Source organism: Prinia subflava, chromosome 8 (assembly GCF_021018805.1).
Source record: "Prinia subflava isolate CZ2003 ecotype Zambia chromosome 8, Cam_Psub_1.2, whole genome shotgun sequence".
NCBI classification, from domain to species: domain Eukaryota; kingdom Metazoa; phylum Chordata; class Aves; order Passeriformes; family Cisticolidae; genus Prinia; species Prinia subflava.
Genome location: NC_086254.1, coordinates 15,817,359 through 15,834,816, shown reverse-complemented (window position 1 = coordinate 15,834,816; position 17,458 = coordinate 15,817,359). Strand labels below are relative to the sequence as shown.

The window sequence follows — 17,458 nt, the reverse complement described above, 5'->3', positions numbered from 1 at the left end:
TCCCGTTCCCATTCCCATTCCCATTTCCCATTCCCATTCCCATCCCCATTCCCATTCCCATTCCCATTCCCATCCCCATTCCCGTTCCCGTTCCCGTTCCCGTTCCCATCCCCATTCCCATTCCCATTCCCATTCCCATTCCCATTCCCATTCCCATTCCCATTCCTATTCCCATTCCCTGCCCCTGAGGAGCAGGAGCTGGGAAAGAATCTGGAAGTCCCTGGATCAGAGCAGCGTCGCTCTTTGTTGCTGGAATGTTCTTTTTATAGCAATGTAAATAATTATTTCTCATCTTCTGGCCGCTCCAAATTTAGCGGAGACTCAAATATTTGTGGGCCATAAATATTTTCGGATGGGAAATTTCGCTTGACCCCTGGGCAGGGGATGGAGCTGTGGCTCTGGGCTGGGCACAACCTCTCTGATATCGTGACAAAAAAATGGGTTTGGTGCTTTTGGGGGATTCAACAGTTGAGGTTTCAGGAGGGTTTTCTGAAAGGTTTATTTATTTCCCATAAATATGGATGGGGATTTTGTGGAAACACATCCCAGGATGCCCCACATGGAAGGAGGTGGATTGGGCTCCTCTTTTCCCGAGGAATGAGCAAAGCCAGGGAAGTGTTTGATGGTGCTCAGAGTCATTTATGGGTCTCGGAGCAGCCATAAAAATTCTGGGGGTGAATTGGGTAAATTTGGGAATGCCCCCGAGCAGGTGAGGAGCAGGAGAAGCCAGAGCATCGTTAGCACAGAGCCCCTGTGTCCCTCCAGAGGCTCCTGGCGGGGCTGGGATAATAATTCCTGTCTCCTCTGATGTTTTATGGGCCTGAAATTGTGCTTAAAACTATCGAGGCAGCCCTGGGAGTCTTGGCAGGGTGGAGAGCAGTGAGATTGGGAATGTCTGCATCCCATTAATGGTGTCACTGACCCTTTTCCAGAGGCTCTGCCTGCTCCCAATCCCACTGTCACTTCCCCCTAGCCCAGAGCCCGGATAATTCACGCAGACGTGGCTGCAGCCCTGCAAGGTTTTTTAGCAGCAGCGGGGGAAAAAAAAATTGCAATTTCTTTGATTCAGACAGAACCAAGACGCTCCCAGCAGCTCCCAGTCAGCCTGGTGCTGGTTTGGAGTGCTGCTGTGGGAGCCACATCAAACCCAGGCAGAAATTCCCATTTCCAGGGCTGTGATAAGGGCTGGAGCTGCCGAAACTCTGCAAAACTTTCGGGACATTTATCACGGCAGGATTATTGGAGCCAGACTACTGTCAGGATAAATAAAACATGTTCCCCAGTGCAGCCCTAATTATGATTTTTAGCCAGTTGTGTAATGTGCAGAACTTTATTTACAATAAATCTTCCAGTTGCTCGCACAAATGAATGGGATTTCATCACTCGTGACTTGAAGGAGCAGGAAAAGTGGATGTGGCTGGAGGAATTCAGTCTGGGGGTGCTGGCACGTCAGGAGAGGGAGGGAGGGAGCAGAGCTGGCTGCTCTGGCCTTCCAAGGAGGGCTCAGCTCTGCTGGATCCCACCTGGGAGCGCAGAAATCTCCCCCAGACCGCTCCCCCCGAGGTGTTTGGGGCAGGGACAGCCCCGATTCTGCTCTGGGTGTTGGTGGGGAGTGGGCACAGCAGCATCCAGAACTTTTGTTTCTCCTTCCCAACTCCTCACCCAGCTCCAGGAGCAGGCGTTTGGTGCTTCCCCGTTTGATAGCTCAGCTCCAGGGGGAGGTTTCAGCTTTTATTTGTGGGCCAGGGATGTTTCTGATTGCTCTGACACTGAGGGTGCCAGAGAATGAACACAAAATGGGTTTTTTTCTGCTGGGAAACAGCTGCTGGCTGAGCTGTGCCACCTGAAATCAGCCTCAGATCATCAGGAAAAGGGTGAGGAGGAGGAGGAGGGTGGCAGTTCCCACCCCTGGGAGTGTCCAAGGCCAGGCTGGAGGCTCTTGGAGCAAGCTGGGATAGTGGAAGGTGCCCCCCTGGATGATCTTTATCCAACCCACACCACTCTGGCATTCTCTGAAAGCAGAAAAGCTGCCGGGGCAAAACTTTTCAGAAGGTTTTATGAGCTAGAGCAGAGAAATCAAAGCTTCTTGGCCAGGTCCCTGAGGCTTTGCAGTTGCTCTTTCACACCCAGGCCCCTGTAATTAGCTAGAACTGGTTTATATGGCTTCTAAAGAAATGAAAATCTCTTTTTTTGGGGGGGGGGTTGTTTGTGCAGGCCACCAGCCCAGCCTGCTGCTGGCTGCCCCTCAGCCCAGCTGGAGCGAGGCCTTTGAAGTCCCTGGGCTTGCACCACATCAGGAGCACCTCAAGCAGAATGGATCCTTTCATTTATTTCATCTTTTTTTGTTGTTTTTTTTTTTGATCATCTGGGTGCCAGTGCTTTGCTAAAAGGTATTTTCCATGTGGTTTAAGCGATGTTTGTAATCAGGCTGCTGACCTGAGCCTGCCCACAGAGCTGGCGATTATTTAGCTTTAAATGCAAAGTTCTTTTTCCCCCCTCTGTGCCATCCCCTGAGGATGCAGAGCGATTCCCTGGCAGGACCTGGCTCCTCCAGGGGAGCTGTTTTACACCAGGAATGTTTGAATTTCTCCGAGGTTTGGAAGGGAGAGGTTGGCCCCGGGGTGCAGGTGGTGTGCCTGGGCTGTTCCCTTCCTGCAGGATTTGGGGTTTGCACGTCAGGGGAGGCTGCCAAAAGCCCGGGCTCCGTGCTCCTGAGGGGGAAAACATCCTGGATGTGCATCCCAGGATTGATCCCTGCATCCCTGGATTGATCTCTGCATCCAGGGAATGATCCCTGCATCCCTGGATTGATCCCTGGATTGATCCCTGCATCCCTGGATTGATTCCTGGATTGATCCCTGCATCCCTGGATTGATCCCTGGATTGATCCCTGCATCCCTGGATTGATCCCTGGATTGATCCCTGCATCCCTGGATTGATCTCTGCATCCAGGGAATGATCCCTGCATCCCTGGATTGATCCCTGGATTGATTCCTGCATCCCTGGATTGATCCCTGCATCCCGGGAATGCTCCCTCCATCCTGGGAGTGATCTGTGAGTCCCAGGAGTGATCCCTTTGTCCCGGGAATGCTCCCTGCATCCATGGATTGATCCCTGTGTCCCGGGAATGCTCCCTCCATCCTGGGAATGCTCCCTGAGTCCCAGGAGTGATCCCTGCATCCCGGGAGTGATCTCTGCATCCCGGGAATGATCCTTGTGTCCTAGGAATGATCCCCCCTGCGTCCCAGGAATGCTCCCTGCATCCCGGGAATGCTCCCTGAGTCCCAGGAGTGATCCCTGCATCCCGGGAATGCTCCCTCTGTCCCGGGAATGATCCCTGAGTCCCAGGAGTGATCCCTGCATCCCGGGAATGCTCCCTCTGTCCCGGGAATGATCCCTGAGTCCCAGGAGTGATCCCTGCATCCCGGGAATGCTCCCTCTGTCCCGGGAATGATCCCTGAGTCCCAGGAGTGATCCCTGTATCCCGGGAACGCTCCCTGCATCCCGTGTGGAGCCAAGCCAAGCCCCGATCCTGGGAAAAGGGACGGGGAGCAGAACCCCTGGCACGGCTGCCAAAACCTCTGGGAGCAGCGCAGAGACCCGAGGTGTGGAAATGAGAATTAATTCCTCTCAGCAGCCGCTGTTTGCTTGGCTTTCTGTAATTTTAGAATTTACAGGGAATGGTAAAGGAGCGAAGCTGGAAGGGTGACAAGGGAATATTGGTGCAGGGAGCCGAGCCAGCCCTCTGTGTGAGCGGATTTGGAGGGGAGGGTGGCTCAGGTGCTTTTATTTGCCCTCTGGAAACAAGGACATCTCAAATTAAAGAACTTTTCACCAGCTCCAAGTGAAACAAGAGAATGTTTTCCTACTCGGAGCACGGTTTGGAGCCCGGTTCAAAATAACTGGGGGCTCTGAGGATATTCTTCTCCGAGGATAATGGGAATGTCAACAGGAACATTAAGTAGGAAGTGTGAAAGATCGAAATCTCGGTGTCTGCAGGCAAAAAAGAATAAAAAAAAAGGAACTGTCAGCTCATTTGAGGATCACAGCACAAGCTCCAGCGCTGCCCTAGAGTTGTGCGAGTCCCTCAGCCTCGCACCTTCGTGGGGAACTCAGAGGGGTGGCAGGAGCTGCGTTTGGGCTGCGGGGGGTTCGGAGGGGTCAGAACCAGCGAGCAGCGAGCGGCAGCTCCTCCTGCACAGGGAGGAGTCGGGCAAAGGTGGCCTCAGCACACCTGGGCCCTGCGGGCTCTTTGTTTGCTCGCAGGTACCGAAATCTCCTCCCAAACGCGGCTGGAGGGAGCTGGAGCTGGAGCTGCTGCCTCGGGGATGCCGGGGGGGCTTCCTGGTGACATGGGGCAGTTCAGGTGAGACAGGGGAGTTCAGGTGGGATGGGGCAGTTCAGGTGAGGTGGAGCAGTTCAGGTGGGCTGGGACAGTTCAGGTGAGGTGGGGCAGTTCAGGTGAGATGGGGCAGTTCAGGTGGGACGGGGCAGTTCAGGTGAGGTGGGGCAGTTCAGGTGGGACGGGGCAGTTCAGGTGAGGTGGGACAGGTGGGCTGGGACAGTTCAGGTGAGATGGGACAGTTCAGGTAAGACAGGGGAGTTCAGGTGGGATGGGACAGTTCAGGTGGAGCAGTCCAGGTGGGATGGGGCAGTTCAGGTGGAGCAGTCCAGGTGGGATGGGGCAGTTCAGGTGGGATGGGGCAGTTCAGGTGAGGTGGGACAGTTCAGGTGGAGCAGTTCAGGTGGGATGGGGCAGTTCAGGTGAGATGTCTGGGAATACACAAGACAGAGAGTCAAACAGACTTGATTAGCATATTTGGTTTGATAACTAAGATGCTATGGCAGGAATAAACAGAACTGTGAAAATTACAGGAGATGGGACCGAATCAGTCTTCCCGTCTCTCATCAATCGCCAATAAGATGGGGCAGTTCAGGTGAGATGGGGCAGTTCAGGTGAGGTGGGGCAGTTCAGGTGAGGTGGGACAGTTCAGGTGAGGTGGGACAGTTCAGGTGAAGCAGTTCAGGTGGAGCAGTTCAGGTGGGATGGGGCAGTCCAGGTGGGATGGGGCAGTTCAGGTGGGATGGGGCAGTTCAGGTGAGATGGGGCAGTTCAGGTGAGATGGGGTGGTTCAGGTGAGGTGGAGCAGTTCAGGTGAAGCAGTTCAGGTGGGGCAGTTCAGGTGAGATGGGGCAGTCCAGGTGGGATGGGGCAGTTCAGGTGGGATGGGGCAGTTCAGGTGAGATGGGGCAGTTCAGGTGAGGTGGGACAGTTCAGGTGAGGTGGGACAGTTCAGGTGGGATGGGACAGTTCAGGTGAGATGGGACAGTTCAGGTGAGGTGGGGCAGGTGAGGTGGGATGGGGCAGTTCAGGTGAAGCAGTTCAGGTGGGATGGGACAGTTCAGGTGAGATGGGGCAGTTCAGGTGAGGTGAAGCAGTTCAGGTGGAGCAGTTCAGGTGGGATGGGACAGTTCAGGTGGAGCAGTTCAGGTGAGATGGGACAGTTCAGGTGGGATGGGGCAGTCCAGGTGGGATGGGGCAGTTCAGGTGAAGCAGTTCAGGTGGGATGGGACAGTTCAGGTGAGATGGGGCAGTTCAGGTGAGGTGAAGCAGTTCAGGTGGAGCAGTTCAGGTGGGATGGGACAGTTCAGGTGGAGCAGTTCAGGTGGGATGGGACAGTTCAGGTGGAGCAGTTCAGGTGAGATGGGACAGTTCAGGTGGGATGGGGCAGTCCAGGTGGGATGGGGCAGTTCAGGTGAGGTGGAGCAGTTCAGGTGGGGCAGTTCAGGTGGGGCAGTTCAGGTGAGCTCAGAGATGGCCCAGGCTGTGCTCGAGGTGAGGCAGGAGACAGAAAGGAGCACCCGAGGAATGGCACAATTCCCTGGGGAAAAGGAGGAATTACCTGGCACCCCCCAGGCCTCTCCCAGCCCTCCCGCAGGGGCAGCAGCCCCCAGACCCACCCAAACCTCGGCTCCGAGCGCCTGAGGGGTCCCAGCAGCCCCAAATGCGGGGTTTGAGAGGAGTTTGTGCTGCAAACCCGGGTCAAACGCGGGGATTGCAGGAAGCGGGCGCCAGGTTCGCTCTGGAATTCGATCAGATAAAGCTGCCCTGGGAAACAATGGGAATTACGGGAGGTTTTTAGGGGAGGAAGCTGCGGCCCCCTCCCGCCGCCTCCCCGGCCATCTGCGTTCCCTCCCCGCCAGCCCGGAGCGCAGATCCCATCTCGGGAGATGCGAGAGGGGAGAATTTATCAAGCTCCATCTCAGGCACTTCATCCGCGCTGCCGTCCGAGAGGCAGAGCTGCGGCTGGAGATGTTCGATATCACCACCTTCGGGACGAAATCCAGGCCGGCTCCGCCAATTATTTATCCCTGTCTCGCTCCTCGAGCGAAAACAATGTGGATAAATCGCTATCTCCCCGGTAAATCTCGGTGATTGATGCGCTTTTAGCACGACAGGCCGATTCTGCAGGAGGGGATTTTAGGGAAAATGGTGTTTATTCCCGGCGGGAAAGGCGAGGAAGGGCTCGGAGCAACATCTGCCAGGAGCGAGGGAGGAAGGGCAGGTCCTGCCAGGGTGAGCCTCCCCGAGATGGTATCTCGGCTCTTGTGGGAAATGTTTAGTGCGAGTTGGCAGCCGGGATTTAGGGCAGGACGTGACTTTGCGGCTAATCCCGAGCCCGGAGTGAGGATCCGTCCATCCATCAGCGGGATAATTGTGGGAAATGCTGAGAAAGGGGTGGGAAATGCTGAGAAATGAGTGTGAAAGCGGCCGCTCTGCTCGGTGGGGTGACACTTCAGGGGCTTTCCAAACGCGGGGCCCGCTTTAGGAAGGAGTTTATTCCGCAGGAGTTTTCCACAAACCAAGCCCGAGGAGTTCCAAACCTCCACAGGTAATTTTAGCAAAGAGAGAAATCGCAGCTCCTCGGCTACGAGCTACCGGATCCTTTATTAAATACTGCTCTACCTTCCACCGGTTAATTGATTCTCTCTCTTCTCATGTTAATTAGTCCTCAGCCTTTTCATCAGGGTGGGTTCCTGGTGGTCCTGATCCCCCTCTGCCCGAGGCCCTGGCACGACAAAGGGCACAGCGACCCGCGTGGCACCGCAGGGGACAGGGGACAACCAGGTGACAACAGCGGGAGGTGACAACTCCACAGGAAGACCCCCGAGGATGCGATAAGAGCCCGGTTTGTGCTTTAAAGCTCCGGTTTCACTGATAAGAACCTGTTCGCAAGCCCCTGCTCATTAGCTGGGAGATTGTTAATTATTCCCGGCTCTTGATGTAGCAGCATCCCGTGACCCTGCTCTGGTTCATGCCCAGTGCAAATCCAGCCTCTGCTGTGTCCATCTCCGAGGGCAGATGGACAATCGAGAGTCTAAAGCCCGATTTTCACGCTGAAGGTATTAAAAATAAATAAATCGAGTCGTGAAGGAGAACTCGGGGTGGTTTTTTGCAGTTACAGGTGATTTTTGCATGAAATCCTGATAAAACAAGTCGGGCACTTGTGGGTTTCCCTCATTTCAGTGAAGTGGGAGCGTCACTAAAGTGGATTTGTCAGGGACTGGGACAGAGGGACAGGAATGGGGACAGAGAAGGGAACAGGGACAGGGACAAGGAGAGGGGCAGGGATGGGGATAGGGACTGGGATGGGGACCGGAATGCGGACAGGGGCAGGGACAAGGACAGGGACAGGAACAGGGATGGGGACAGACAGGGACTGGGACCGGGACAGGAATGGGGACCCGGGATCGTGACAGGGATGGGGACAGGGACAGGAACAGGGACCTGGAATGTGGACAGGGATGGGGACAGGGACAGGGATGGGTACAGGGACAAAGTCTGGGATTAGAATTAGGAATAGGGACAGGAGCCAGGACAGAAACTGAGACTGGGGCAGAGGCAGGGATGGGGGACAGGGACGAAGACAGGAACAGAGGCAGGGATGGGGATGGGGGACAGGGATGGGGGACAGGGACAGGGACGAAGACAGGAACAGAGACAGGGACAGGGATGGGAGACGGGGATGGGAGACAGGGACGGGGGACGGGGACAGGGATGGGGATAGGAAGAGCGGCAGGGATGGGGACGGGGACGGGAACAGAGACTGGGACAGAGGCAGGGACAGGGACAGGACCGGGATCGGGCCCAGGATCGGGCGCGGGCCCCGCGCGCGCCCCCGCCCCGGGGGAAGCCCCGGCCCCGCGCACGCGCGCGCGCCCCCGCCCTCGCCGCGCCTCCCGCGCGCGCCCGGCCCCGCGCATGCGCAACCTCCGCCCCCTCACCGCCCCCTCCCGCCCCGCCGCCGCCGCCGCGCACGCGCCCTGCGGCCGCCCCCCCTCCCTGCGCCGGCGCATGCGCGTCGCCCCCCCTCGGCCGCGGGGAGGGGGATGCGGACGGGGGAAGATGGCGGCCTCGAACAACCCGCGGAAATTCAGCGAGAAGATCGCGCTGCACAACCAGAAGCAGGCGGAGGAGACGGCGGCCTTCGAGGAGGTCATGAAGGACCTGAGCCTGACCCGCGCGCACCGGGTGAGCCTCGGCGCCGCCGCCCCCGGCTGAGGCGGGCGGAGGGGGGGGTGTGAGGGGCGGCGCCCCCCCCGCGGAGCCCCTCGGGCCGGGGGCAGCGGCGGCGCGCGGCGGGCGGGGCGGGCAGCGCCCCCTGGCGGGGGCGGGCGGCGCCCGCGGTGGGGGGGGGAGGCCCCCTCAGCCCCCCCCTCACGGCCCCCGTTCCCCCCCACCCCCGGTTCCGCGGCACCGGGCCCGGCCCGCGCCGCCCACCGCGAACGCAGCATCCTCCGGAGACCGACACCTGCCGCGGGGGGAGGCCCCGGGCCCGCCCGCCGGAGGGTCGGGGCAGCGGCATCACGGCACGGCCGGAGCGGGCCCGGCGGGGAGGGGGCTGCGCCGGGCTGGGCTGCGGCGGCGGCACCGCCGTGTCCCCTGCGAGGGGGCTGAGGAGGGTCCGGTTCGCCACACCGGGACAGGCCCCAGCTCGGAGCGGGGTCCTGGATGCTTTGCCGGTGTCTGAGGGGAGATCCCCATTGCATCACCCCGGGACAGGCCCGGCTGTGAGGGGCATCCCGGTTCCCTCACCTCTGCACAGGCCCCGGCTCTGAAGGGATCTCAGTTCCTTCACCGGGCTCCGAGGGGGTGCTGGTTCCATCCCCCGGTGTGAGCGGGGTATCCCGGGACAGTCCCGGCTCTGAGGGGTTCCCGGTGCCTCCAGCCCCGCCTGGAGCGTTCCCGGCTCCTCACCCCGGCCAGGCCGGCAGCTCCGGGCAGGTGTCGCGGTTTCCTCACTTCAGTCCGCCGTGGGCTCCTGGGTGCAGAGCCCGGGGCGGGCTGGGGTCCCTCAGAGCCCCCCGGGCATCCCCCGGAGCACCGGCGGGCGGGAGCTGCCGCCGGTGCTGTTCCCGTTACACTCCGCTTGTCGTAGGTGCAAATCGCTGCGCTTCCAAAGCCTCCCTTGGCTGGTGATGTCTGCAAAGCCCATCAGCAGAAATTCCCGGCATGACCAATGCGCTTTCCCGGGCACGAGATGCCTTTTGTGGTCCATATTCGGGGATGTCACGGCTCTTCTGTTCTTGTCTCACCTGCTCGTGTCAGTGTTTTGTTTTTAACCGTTCCAAGAAAATTTACGAGCCCGTTTGCGGCGGAAGCTTTGCGAGAACAACAGAACGCACGGTTGGATTTGCAGTTAAAGGTTCCTTTTTTATTCCTGTGTGTCAGGGCAGGGTAAATATTTGTTTTGAATCGGTGGTGCTGCTGGTTGGATGTAAAGGAAAGGCACCTGCCTGAGGAGGTGTGAGGCTGGAGCTCTGCTCGTGCTCACCTGGATGTTCCTGCTGGAGTTAGTTGGGAGCAGAGTGAGGAGGATTTGGAGGTGTTTGTAGGCACTGGAATCAGCTTGTGGGGCTCAATATCCCGGGGTTTTGCCTCAATCCTTGCTGCCACTCCAGGGCTGCGTGTTCCTGGGGCACTTCTTGGAATCTGCAATTACAGGTTGTCCTCCAGTTAACTCACACCTTGAGCTCTCACCTTCTGCAAGACAAGTCAGGATCCAGATTCATTTCTCCTCAATCCCATTTCAGTTTCTCCTGAATCCCATTTCATTTTCTCCTGAATCCCATTTCGCTTTCTCCCAAATCTGAGTTCTCCCAGCCCAGGTTTTGCACTTGGAAGCCCATCACACTTTCAAGAACCTGGTTTTGAGGAAAGAACCCAAGATGAATAACTTTTCTGAGCATTCTGGGTACTGAAGTGATGGAAACACTGACCAGAGGGCTGAGTAAAATGTCTCCTTTGTAGACTTTTTCTTTCAAATTCCATGATTTCATCGGGGTTTAAAATGCAGCATAAAAGCAGAAAGGGGTTAAGAACAACTTTGCTGTTTGCTCTCATTTTCATTTGGCAAGCAGCACGTTGCTGTCAGTTTGAAAACGCCTTACTCAGTTGGTGGAAGCAGCCCAAAATTTCTGTTGCCTTTTCATTATTAGTAATTGTCTTTTTGCAATGTTTACCATCTTGTCTGCTTTATTGTTGGTTACTGCTCAGAGCAGAGGCAGAAATTCTGAACTTCCTTTCTGCCGTGGTCATCTCCCACCTATTTATGATATTTGAATCCATGTGGGATTTTTAATTTCTCATCCAACCCCTCCTTTACCACCCTCACCAAAAAAAAAGAAACCATTTGAGGAAGAATGAACTTTGTTTTGCGAAGGGTTTCCCGGTTGTGTGGAGCAGCAGAGTGCTGTTTTTCAGCTGGCACGGTGCATTTCTGGCATTTCAGCTCTGCTGGGAGGCGCAGACCTTGCGCAGAGCGGAGGTGGGTGGTCGATGGAAGCTCTGGAGCTGCTTAATTGTCTTGTGAGTGGGACCTTGGTGTTCATAATCCAGAGCTTTCTGCCAGTCCCATAGTAACAAAGTGGGTGAGAAGAGGAGAGGGGGAGTGATTTTTTTTTTTCTCTGTGACATTGACTCCTGTGTTTTGTTTGTGGCTCTCCTTCCTTTTCTTTTTTTTTAATTTTTTTTTCTGTGAGGTTTGGAATTTCAGGACTGCACTGATTTCTGGGCTTGTTTACCAGGGCTTGTCTCGATTTCTCAGCTCAGGGATGCTTTGATGCAGCTATTTACTCATCCAAGGCTGTTGCTGCCCTTTCAAATTGTAATTAACCAAAAAATTAACGTGCAGATAGTGCTGAGCCCTTCACTACGTGACTCTTGAAATGCTAAAAAATGTAAAATTTTTAAAGACGATTTGTGACCTGCATTTTAAGGGTGGTTCCTATTGGAGATTTTCTCAGGTTTCCAGGATTGCTTTTTTTTAAAAAAATATTCACTTAAAGTCACCTAATTTTGGGGGCTTTCAGCCAGAGCTGTGTTTGAGCTGCCTCTGATGGGCCTTGCAGTCTTACCTGGGGAATAAAAGACCCCCAAACTCCACAAAGCTGCCAGTGGGTGCTGCCTCCCAGCCCACCTGTCCTGGACCAAACCCAGGGAATTAAACCCGGGTTCACGGTGATGTTTGGAAACACGGGGCAAAATTTCATCATCCTTTGCTTGTGTATTTTTAGGTGTTATCCAAAGTTCTGCGTGGCTTTTGTTGAGTTCCTGAAAACCACGTGAAGTAAAAAGTCGATGTTGATATTTTAAACCTGGCCAATTTGAATACAAAATCCTGTTGTGGTTTAATTTGATCAAGTGGAATATGTTGTAATGGCGTAGATTTGGGTTTTATTTGAAATAAAAACTCAGCAAAACCCCACGGTTTGTGATGGAGTGTGTGGAAAACCCACACACGTCTCCCTGCCACAAAATTTGTACTTAAAAATGAGACACTCAGTGGCTTTCTGGTTCCTGTAGAGGAGATCAAAATGTCTCTTTGTACATCCCCAGCTCCGCGTTGGATGCAGATAATATGCAAAACAGTATTTAAAAGCTTAGTTAAATCAGGAATGCTAATCTGCTTTTAAAAATGAGAAACACTAATGATGATGGTGATGGTGATGATGATGATACAGAGCTGCAGTGGTTCCTGATGTCTTCAGCAGGTTTTTATTAAATAATGTGGTACAAAAGAAATTCCTGATGACGTCAGAGTGGTTTTGAATGTCTGAGAGATATTAAAGAAATGCATCAAAATCAGGACTGAGCCCTCCTCGCACAGAGATTGGTGCTTCCAGCTGGCAGCTCAGGTTAAAAGTGACTTTCTCTCCAAACATAAATGTGAAATTTTCAACCTCTAGAGGGTATTTTTTTCTCCATTAACTTTCCCAAAGTTTCAACCCTGAATTTGCACATTTGCAGACCCCCAAATGAGTGATTTGGGCTTTGTGCTCCCCCCGGCGGGGTGAACTTCATTCTCTGCTGAGTCCCAGCCCCTGCCAGCCCAGCCTGTGCCCATCCCCAGCTGTCCCCACCCAGTGCCACCTCCAGGGTGGGGACTCCAAACCCCGCTGCGGTACCTGAGCACCCTTTCCATGCAGAAATCCCTGCTGGTGTCCAGCCTGGAGCCTTTCCTCTTGTCCTGGGGCTTTGTGGCCAGCACCAAGCAGGACCCGGAGCCACCCGGGGAGTTGAGAGCCCCCGAGGTGCTCCAGGTGCCTCCAGCGGGGCTGTGGCATCCCGGGCTGGGCCAGCCAGCAGCGCCCTTCATTCTTTGAGAGAATGTTTGTAAATGAGCGGGCTGAGAGGCAGAGGGGACCTGCCAGGGCACAAAGAATCTCTGTTCTTGTGCAACCCTCGCCTTCCCTCAGCCCGCCTGAGCTGTCCAAGGTAAACACGGAGCTCTGCTCTGCCATCCTGGGAACCTGCAGTGAGCACGGCAAGGCTGCTTCTGCCAGACCCAGGCGGCTCTGGTTGAATTCTTCATTTATTTATTTTTTTAAAGAAGACAATGACTATTTTAGTGATTGTCCCATCACTCCCACACAGCACAGCTGCTGCTGGACAAAGTCTTGCTGTGTGCAGTGGCCAAATCCCTGGGTGTTAATGATGTGGCAAAGCCGGGAAGGCTCTGTGAGCACGTGAGGCTGAATTGTACAACTGCTGCATTTTGGGTGTTCGGTTGTAATTCTCAGGGTGAACATGTGGGACTCAGCTCCGGCTGCTGCCTTTGGGTTTTATTTAGCATCAGCTCTGGGTGGTAATTTGCATTTATAGAAGGTGCTCGCTTAGGAAGAGAATTTGCTCTCAAGGTGAGGTACAGTCAGTTCTTCCAGTCCCTCGGGGTTGATTTGGGGTTTTCCCCTCAAAACAAGCTGAGGGGAGCTGAGCCCGTGGTTACACCGAAAAGGAGGAGGTGTGGAATTTGATTCTCTCGGTCTTCTAGTCAGAAATTGAAATTTGTGCTGCTGTCTCTGAGTTGCAGCTGTGACAGAGGTGCCAAACCCTGGGGACAGGAGGGGCTGGTGCTGTGCTGGCCCTGAGGGGGGCTCTGTGCGTGAGGAAAACATCACCCCACAAAGCACAGCCTCAAATTGTGCCTCAGAGTCGTTTTCAGGAATATTTGGTGTTGAGAAACGATTTTAGTGGCAGCGTGGCCCGAGGGCGAGCTGTGTTCAGGGTCTGTGAGATGGAACAGAAAAAGAGCTGTTCCTGCCAGCACAAAGGAAAAGGAGGGGGCAACCCCAGGGCCCGGAAAGCCCGGAGGGTGATTGTGGTTGTGTGAGGATGTGGGCTTGGGAACCATTTTTACCTGTTCTTGGCTTTCTCCATCAGATTAGCTCTTATCAAATTTTTTTATCAAGTAAACTGCATTTTTTTATTTTCCTACTACCTCAGAAACAACGTTTATTGAAATCCTCCATCCTGCTCTTCTCACTAACACTTTGTTCTCCATTTTATAATCAATTTATCAATGCCATTGATTTTGGGTTTGGGAGTGCTTCCTGCACTTCAGGAATATCAAAGCCCTGACTCTGCTGAGGCAGCAGCGCCGGGCACATTTCAGGGAGAGTTTTCCCTCCTGTGGCCAGCACCGTGTTCAGCCCAGCAGGGACGGACCAGATTAAACCAAACCCATGGGTCTGGGCCTTTTGGGGGGAGTTTTAACCCAGATTTCCTGCACTGTGTGAATTTTCTGTACGAAATTCCTCCCTGGGAGGGTGGGGAGGTCCTGGCGGGGGTTACTCGGATAAGTTGTGGATTTCCCATCCCTGGAAAAGTCCAAAGGGTCTTGGAGCAGCCTGGGATAGTGGAAAGTGTCCCTGCCTGTGGCACAGGATGGAATTTGATGAATTTAAAGTCCTCCCAACCCAAACCAGTCCGGGATTCTGTGATTCTGTGAAATTATCGAGTGTTATCACATTGCTGTGGTAATCAAACACTAATTTGGCAAATCCCAGCCATCCTCTCAAAAATGATCAATAGGGATTTAACCAAAATATATTTCAGGCTGAATATTTATCTGTGTTCTCCATTATCCATCTGTGATTGCACAGGAACATTTTCTTGAGCAGTGGAAGGGCAGTTTGGTCCCCGACAGCATCGATCACTCCCTAATGCTCTGTTGCACTCTGGCATCGATATTTTTGTGCCTAATGCAGGATCTGAAACTCAAGTAGACTTCAAGGCACTTTTCAGCAAAAGTCAGGCTGTTTTTGAAAAAACAAAAAGTGAAGAAAAGAAGCTTTTCTGGGCTGAAACCATTCCTGGGATTCTACCCCGGTGTTTTTGGAGCTGTTGCTGAGGGGTTCCTGAGGGGTTGGAGTGAGGGAGTAAAAAGCAGCAAATTCAAAATCAGGTGGATTTTTTGGGAGCAGGGTTCATTTGGTGACAGTGGCCGGCTCTGACCTTGCTGCTGCTTCACTTTTTTTTTCTTCTGGTCTCGACTCCTCACATTTTATTAAACAAATGTGACCCCAAAGGCTTTGGTGCCCCATCCCTGGGAGTGTCCCAGGCCAGGCTGGCAGGGCTGGACGTGTCCCTGCCATGGCAGAGGTGGCACTGGATGATCCCCAATGTCCTCCCAACCCAAACCACTCTGGAATTCTGTGAGCTCAGGGTGGCAGCTGGGTGTGAGCCTTTATCAGCAGCATCTCTGGAGTTAATATTCTCAATATTGCTTTGATTTGTTGGAAATGATTTGCATTTTGTGCTGTTGATATCCAGACACGAGGAGCCGTGAGGATCTCCAGCAGTGGAGCATTGAGCAGCCCCTCTTTATCATTTCATGTTTTTTGTTTTGGCCTGATCTCCTCGGGACTGTGTAAATCATAAAAGTTGTCACCAGGTTGATAACAGCCTTGTTTTGCAAATTATTTCTCGGGAATTGAGAATTCTTCCCCTCGTGCCAGAACAATCCTTTGCAATCAAACAACACCACCACACACCCACCAAAAACAGCTCTTAAATAATGAAGTGGAGGAGGCTGAAGTGCTGCAGCAAGAATTCCACAGGCCTGGCTGAAAGTCTCTGCCTCACAGGCAGATTTCCTCCAAGTGTCTTTTCCTTCCTTTGCCCGGTCTCTCACTTTTCCTGATGATTGGGAAAATCTCCTCTGTGCTCTCCCTGCTGAGCTGCTCGCTGGTGGTTTTACTCCGGTTACTTATCACTCCTGAGCAGTAAGCTGTGTTAACTGCACGCTGCAGCTCTGACAGATGAATTTTCAATTCACTTTTGGTACCCAGCTATTACTATTTATGTGGATATTATTTTCCTTGGACGGCCGAGGTCTCGGAGGGGAGGGAATTGGAGTTGATATCCCGAAATATATGAATTTCCAGGCAGATGGTGATAGCTCCCACCTCAGACAGAGGAGCAGTTGTTGGTGACAGGATGGGGCCTCTTCAGACCTGGTGGAGGAGCAGCTTGTGAAGCTGTGCAGGAGATTTTGCCAGCTCTGGAGCCTCAGAGTGGGATTTCAACATCTGTAAACTGGATTAAAGGAATAACAAAACCTCCGTGGGAGAAGGGAAGGCAGGGGTTGTTTCAGACCCCGACCTCTCACTTTGTGATTCCTTGAGTCTCAGTGTGGATTGTATTCCTGGCAGCAAGAGGGATAGAGAATATCTGATTTAATATTTATTTAATATCTTAAATATTGCTCAAGTTTCCAGCAGCCAGCTCAGATTCAAATGTCTGATTGACCTTCTCCTTGTAATTAGATTTGCCTCTGGTTCAGAGAGATGATTGTGCTGAATGAGCCTTTTGCATTCGAAGAATTTGGACTCTGATGATATTTTGGATATTTTTGATACCTGAAGGGTTGGCTGAGGCCACATTTTCAAGCCACAAACAATTTTCTGTAGCTTTTGGCCACCCTGAGGGTGGGGTGAGGTGCCCCTGAACCCCAAAGGGTGCAAACATGCCCTGCTTGGCTCCCAATTTACAAAAATTGTAGGGTTACATAACTGAATTTTCATTCTTTAGCTAAAAATAAAAAATGGAACATAAAAGCTATTTTTATCTTACTTAATGAGGGCATCTCTGCTTTTATTTCAGCTTTTCTGAGGCTTTTCAATAGGAGGAATGGGGATGGTTGAGGAACTTTTTATTGAAGCTGGACAATTGTTTCCTGGCGTGCTCCATCCCATCCCTGCTCAGAAGGAATATTTGCTTTAAGGAAGTCCCTTTTAACTCAGCCTTTTCTGTGAGAAAATTCTTTTAGCTTGGTTTATAGTAATCAGTGGGGGTAGGGCTGTGTCTCTGCTTTTTGGGGTTATTTTCTGGCTTTGCTTTGCCTGTAAAAGACACCAGAGATAAAGTCATCCCTACCTCCCAATTCATTCTCACCTAATAACACCCACAAAAACAACATTTTGAGAGCGTCAAGCTCCACCTCAACACAACCAGAAGAATCCTTCGCCTTGTGGACATCAAATAATGAACGAGCTCAGAGCAGGAGCCCTGTGCTCTGCTTTATATTGAATTATCAGCAGCATCCACGCTCCCCTCTCCTCCAGGGAGGGAGGGTGGCACTGCCTGAGCTGCCACGGGCTGGGTTTTGTTTTTCAAAGCTCTCAAATCAGGTTGGGTGCCTGTTGTAGCTTTGCTTGGCTCCCTGCCCGGCGATAGAGCACAACTCGGAAGAATAGGCACTATTTTAAGGCTCCAGTTTGCTGTATCCTGTTTTTGCTGCTCAGTTGTGACTGTGAAGTTTTAAACAGTAAACCTTTGTTCACCAGAAATAGCAATGTGTTTTTAAACATCGAGTCACAGGCCTGTGCGTTAAGTTTTATTCTTTATTATTATGGGTTTGTTTATTTATTCAAGTTCTGCGAGGTGTGTTTCTAATGATTCTTTGGCCTCGACCCCCCCAGTGATTCATGTGCATTCATTTTGGGGAGAAAAAGGGAATTTTTCTCTGTTTTCACTGTTCAGAGATAAGAAATAAAACAGAAATAAATAATAAAAAATAATCACAGCATTAAATGTAAGCATTCAATTAAATTAATTAGCATCAAATTAAATGTTGCCTCCTCTCTCCCCTCCTCTTTCTGGTTTGTTTTCTTC

The 17,458-nt window shown here is 52.9% G+C and overlaps 2 protein-coding genes across 7 annotated transcripts in view; one reads left to right on the top strand and one right to left on the bottom strand.

Moving 5' to 3' along the window:
- Nucleotides 1-130: 130 nt before the first annotated feature.
- LOC134553620 (uncharacterized) lies at nt 131-12,594 on the bottom strand. 2 transcript variants are annotated; one of them, XM_063403532.1, is made up of 2 exons: nt 9,098-12,594; nt 131-3,993 (listed from the first exon to the last, which is right to left on the bottom strand). In XM_063403532.1, exon 2 carries the CDS (start codon nt 3,421-3,423, stop codon nt 2,407-2,409), a length of 1,017 nt encoding a protein of 338 aa, XP_063259602.1. In that variant the 5' UTR covers nt 3,424-3,993; nt 9,098-12,594; the 3' UTR covers nt 131-2,406. The 2 variants fall into 2 exon arrangements, 1 of the variants encoding a protein (XP_063259602.1); XR_010081122.1 differs by lacking the exon at nt 131-3,993 and adding an exon at nt 5,738-6,109.
- The window catches only part of CRTC1 (CREB regulated transcription coactivator 1), a 51,631-nt gene continuing 42,514 nt past the window's right edge, over nt 8,342-17,458 (top strand). For 2 of the 5 annotated variants that reach the window (XM_063403443.1, XM_063403446.1), the window contains exon 1: nt 8,343-8,533. In XM_063403443.1, the coding sequence (XP_063259513.1) occupies nt 8,357-8,533 (177 nt within the window). In that variant the 5' untranslated portion in view covers nt 8,343-8,356. Of the gene's footprint in view, nt 8,534-17,458 lie in introns of all 5 variants that reach the window. The other 3 variants (XM_063403445.1, XM_063403444.1, XM_063403442.1) reach the window with 2 other exon arrangements.

Coding starts and splice junctions, on each gene's coding strand:
- LOC134553620 (XM_063403532.1), bottom strand. CDS start 3,423: ATGCAGGGATCACTCCTGGGACTCAGGGATCATTCCCGGGACAGAGGG.